The sequence below is a fragment of the Myotis davidii genome, unplaced genomic scaffold, assembly GCF_000327345.1.
Source record: "Myotis davidii unplaced genomic scaffold, ASM32734v1 scaffold227, whole genome shotgun sequence".
Lineage (NCBI taxonomy): Eukaryota > Metazoa > Chordata > Mammalia > Chiroptera > Vespertilionidae > Myotis > Myotis davidii.
This window is the reverse complement of record NW_006298519.1, coordinates 66,563-71,928: the sequence shown is the minus strand read 5'-3', so window position 1 is coordinate 71,928 and position 5,366 is coordinate 66,563. Positions and strand designations below refer to the sequence as shown.

General features: G+C 48.5%; 1 protein-coding gene across 1 annotated transcript in view; it reads right to left on the bottom strand.

Annotated features, from left to right (window-relative positions):
• The window catches only part of DOPEY2 (dopey family member 2), a 60,419-nt gene that overhangs the window by 903 nt on the left and 54,150 nt on the right, over window positions 1-5,366 (bottom strand). The window contains 3 exon segments of the mRNA XM_015570709.1: window positions 4-71; window positions 3,195-3,356; window positions 4,043-4,098. Of these exon segments, the coding sequence (XP_015426195.1) occupies window positions 4-71; window positions 3,195-3,356; window positions 4,043-4,098 (286 nt within the window).

Here is a 5,366-nt window from a genome sequence, read left to right as displayed (position 1 = left end):
GACCCTCCTCCAGCTCTGCCTGGAGGGCGGGGCCCTCTGTGTCCACTTCGGGAACGAACGCCCACCTGTACCTGCGGGGAGAATGCAAGGTGAGCACCTGCTCAGAGCCCCTTCGACAGTGTTACTGAGCTAATATCCGTGCCATACAGTTCACCTGGGCAAAGTGTGCGGATCAATGGCTTCGAGTATAGTGCAGAACTGTACATCCATCACCACAATCAATCTTAGACTATTTTCATTACCTGAAAAGAATTCCTGCTCACGCCCCCTCAGTCCCCTACACCCCTTCCATCTAGGCAACCACTCATCTAGTTTCTATCTCGCAGTTTCTTACTCTGGGCATTTCCTACCAATGGAATTACAGAACACGGGTCCGTGTGCCTGGCTTCTTTCCCTCACACATGCTGTCGAGGCCCCTGCATGGTGGCGGGTGCCAGTGCTCCCTTCGTATTTACCACTGAATGACCCGCTGCGCGACAGGCCTCATGTTACTTTCCACTCAGCACCGATGGGCAGCGGGGCCGTCTCCTTTCTTTGCCTGTTAGGAATAGGCTGCTCTGCATATTCATGTACACCAGCACCCACTTTTTAAAAAGTCTTTCTTTTTAAGAACAGTTCTAGGTTCACAGCAAAGCTGAACAGAAAGGACAGAGTTCCCAAGCACCCCCTGTCCCCCAGGCATGGCCTCCCCACTATCACATCCCCCACCGGAGCGGTCCACACGCATCATCACTACCCTGGGTCATGGTTCACCACGGGCTCCCTCTCGCTGCTGCTAGGCATCCCGTGGGTCTGGAGCAGTGGTTCTCAGCCTGTGGGTCACGACCCCTATGGGGGTCGAACGACCCTTTCACAGGGGTCGCCTAAGACCATTGGAAAACACATATTTTCGATGGTCTTAGGAACCGAGACACCGCTCCTCTATCGTCTCCAGGCGGGTCCCCCACATGCAGATACGCCCACATCCGAGTACCCGGTAGATTAAAGGGTCGCAGCATTAGGAAGGTTGAGAACCACTGGTAGACTAATACACAGTGACACGTGCCATTGTTACAGTGAAAGCAGTTTTAGGGGTAAAGTAGGCAGGTTTAGGGAGCTATAGGAATGAAAACGGTCCATGGGAAGGAATGAGACTTGAAGGTGCCAGGGTGTTTATCTTATTGTACAGAGGACAGAAATGCCGCAGGCAAATAGAAATACATCTGGGCTAAGCAACGAAGACAGCCGTAGCCCGAGGACAGACAGGGTAACTGGCCTGAGCATTAAAGTGACCAGAAGTCAGGCCAAAAGCAGCCCTGACCTGAGGAGCGGGGAGGCTGTAAGATGCAGCTTCTCTGCCAGCACAGCTGGGAGAGCTGTACGATCAGTCAGCAGTGACCCCACCGACACAGGTGACCACACAGGGAAAGTGCAGGTGCTCGCGGCGTGGAAGCTGAGTACAGGGCTAACGTCCCACGAGAGAAAAGGGGCTCTCCAGCCTGTTTAACGCCTCAAGACAGGGCGGCGGTCATTCTTCTCAGGGGCCCCTCTGGACGCAGAGGGACAGAGTCTGAGGCTTAGAATTTACTTATTTATTTATAAATATATTTTTATTGATTTCAGAGAGGAAGGGAGAGGGAGAGCGAGATAGAAACATCAATGATGAGAGAGCATCATTGATCATCTTCTGCCTCCTGCACACCCCCCACTGGAAATGGAGTCCACAACTGGGCATGTGCCCTTGACCAGAATTGAACCCGGGACCCTTCAGTCCGCAGGCTGATGCGCTATTCACTGAGCCACACCTGCTAGAGCTAGGCTTGGAGTTGAGAATTTAGGTTTTGAGGAAGTGTCTGCTTGCAGTACAGTTTCTGTGCTTTTCACCTATGACCTCTGGTCTGTGGCTTCATTCTTCTAAAGCAATCACTCTGCTCAATGAAACCACCTACTCAACAGCACACTCAGCAGTTTCACTGCCTGAAGCCCGTGCTCTGCCCCTCCCCGACCCCGGGCACCTCTCACCTTTCTACTCTCTTCCTGGTTTTGCCTGTTAAAGGATGTTATGTAGTTGGGATCACACAGCATGTAACCTTTTCACATCAGCTTCTTCCATGTGGTAACAAGCATTTAAGGGCACACGTTTAACTACAAACATTCCCACATGATTACCCTCCTTAGTGGAATGGCACGAGAGGAGTGGTGTCTGGCATAAAACTAAATGATGAGCAGCTGTGTGAAGCCCACAGGAAATGTGAGCCAAGAGGGGCAGTGTGAATTAGAGATGGTATGTCCCAATCTATATACACAAATCTCTCTGTATAAAAGGCTAATCTGCTAAGTGCCCCTCCACCTGCCTGACCAGTCACTATGATGCGCACTGAACACCAGGGGGGCAGATGCTCAATGCAGGAGCTGCTGTGACACACACAGAGAAATGGCACCACTGACCTGGCACCCACAAAGCAACACTCAGCTTCCCCCAAGTGGGACACAGGCCCTGCCACCACCCCAGAGCGACAGCCCACACTGGGGTGTTGCAGCCAACACTGCAGTTAAATATTTCACCCTTTGTTCTCCCTGTGTAAGTGTTGATATTTACTGCTGTGTTGCTGACAATTACCTGAAAGAGAAGCTGGGATGCTTCACTGGGCTGGGAAAAGTTTAGCTACATCAGAAAGCAGGCCTAATTAAGCAAGTTTATTCTCTATCTATAAAAGGCTAGTTGACTTGTGCACACACGATACACATACAGCTCTCGCTGGCGCCAATCGCACGTGTGTTTCCATCTGTCATTGTCGATCGTGAATTTGGTTGACACTTCTATTATAGAGAAAGGGTGAATAACGATATTAAAATATTTCTTCTAATTACTTTCCTTTCAATGTGCACGAGTCCGTGCACCGGGCCACTAGTTATTTAATGAAAAACTAAGACAACAAACAAATCTACACAAATGCAGTGAGGACCACCAGTGGGTAACTCCTGTTTTATAAGCATTTAGTAGCAAAAAGCACCTAAACACACACACACACACACACACACACACACCCATAACACACGACTGAGCCAAATTCACAAAACCACTGTGTCAGTAATCTGAACCTCAGGTGCTGAGCGGGCTCAACTGGCACCAGGAAGTGTACTGTGGCTTCTCACATGCTGTACAGGAAAGGCCCTCCTATCTCTTAGAGGACACGAGGTCCTATAGGACTTACGTCTGAAACAAGGGCATCTGGTCAGGTGGAAAAGAAAGTGCCGTGTCCAGGAATTTGCAAGCTGACAAATAGAAGATGAGTTCACTCTGGGGCATTTCCCCCATCGAGGGCCCGTTTCCATCAGGAACTGAAGCTTTTGTTTTGTTGATTTTATTGCTGTTTCTATAAACGTGCAGAGAAAGAAACTCGTCAGAAGCTCATTTGAATCTGCTGCAGTCCCTTTGCCGATGCAGCTATAACAGGGAAGTGCTGGGCCTCTCTGACTTTATCTGTTCAAGCGGTTTGTTCGCATGGCCTTCAGGCAAATAGCTTTTTGCATACAGACACGCGAATCATTAGAGGAATTCTGCTTGTGGCTTGAGTTTTACAAAAATGGCCCTTACCAGAAACTGCCTCTCCCAGGAGATAAGGAAAGTATGTATTGTTTATCAAAGATCTGCAGGAACTTCTGGTCTATAGACTAAGCACAACCTCTCCCCACCTATGCCTGCAGTTGTGAATCACTTCTGCCCCTCCCACCTGTCTACCCCTTGACATAAAAGAAGCCTAAATTCTGCACTTTCTTAAGATGAATTTGAAGTACCATTAAATCCCATCTTCTAGGTTGGTGCTTTCTTGGTCAATAAACTTTCCTTACTCCAAACTCTGACGTTTTGACCTTTGGCCTTACGAACTTAGGACTGGTATCATAATGCCCATAAAGAGGGTTTTTCCTTTTAAGAAATGATCAAAATAGCTGGTCCCTTCACAAGAACTTCAAGAAAATGGTACTTAGCGTGATGTTAGGTAACCTACATCACAGAGTGACGTCCACTAACCTTCACGCATGTACACAGACCCTTCCTTACCTCAATGATTCCTCATCCTCTTTCAGATCGTCCTCGAGCTGTATGAATGCCTGAATCTTGAAAATAAAATGTGAATTCAAGTTACTATTCGAGAGAGATTGAACCTAGCTTAATGTCTAAAATTCATATGTCCATAAAAAGTAGCAAATAGCCAAAACCGGTTTGGCTCAGTGGATAGAGCGTCGGCCTACATACTGAGGGGTCCCAGGTTCGATTCCGGTCAAGGGCATGTACCTGGGTTGCGGGCACATTCCCCGTGGGGGGTGTGCAGGAGGCAGCTGATCGATGTTTCTCTCTCATCATTGTTTCTAACTCTCTATCTCTCTCCCTTCCTCTCTGTAAAAAATCAATAAAATATATTTTTTTAAAAAGTAGCAAATAGAGCAACAAAACCCAAAACAAAATAAAACGAAATCAATCAAAAAAAAATGAAAAGATACCCCAGCTGTTAAAGAGAAAACCACAGGACCAAAATGGCATCACTTGTGCTGAAGCCTGTGACACCAAACTTAGATTTAATACCAGGAGTAGTTGGGGTTGCAACCTCTTCCAAAAACACAATTCTAATCAGCCAGTCTGGAATTTTCTGGTCAACACCAATGAAGTAATCTGTCACAAGGGCCCTCACATTTCCCAAAAGAGCAAGCAATCTGCTTGATAAAGCCCCTCCCAGCCTGTGTCCTGGAATCCTTTCTCTTTCCTAAGAGCCTCCTTGCCCCGCCCTGCCCGTATCTTCTGCACTAAGTTTCTAGAGATCAGGCGGTCCAGCTCTTCGGGCTGCAGGAGGAAGGCACCCTTACAGAGATTCCCCTGTGGAGGGGAGCTTCTACTAGGTTTTCAGAGCTTCTCCCATGTCTCCTATGTTTTAGTTAACAAGCCTAAAATAATACTGATGCCAAAAAGGTACACGTTGGGGTAACAAATTCTGTTCCCCTATAACAACATAATGCCTCCCATTAACACTGCTGTATGGTTTACATGAAAGCTGTTGAGAGAGGAAATTCTAAGAGTTCTCATCACAAGGAAAAACTTTCTCTCCTTTATGTATCTACTAGAGGCCCGTTGCAGGAAGATTCCTGCAAGAATAGGGCTTCCAGTGGCTGGAGCCAAGCAGAGAGGGGAGCAAAACCAGCTGAGGCAGGCTTCGCTCCCACTCCGAGCTGCTCCTGCTGGGTTTCCCCTCCCACTCCCAGGCGCTTTGACTGCTTTCCCCTCCCGCTCCCAGCCCCTCCTGCTGCACTTCCCCTCCCACTCCCAGCCCCTCCTGCGGGTTTCCCTCCCACTCCCAGCCCCTCCTGCTGGGTTTCCCCTCTGGCTCCCAGAT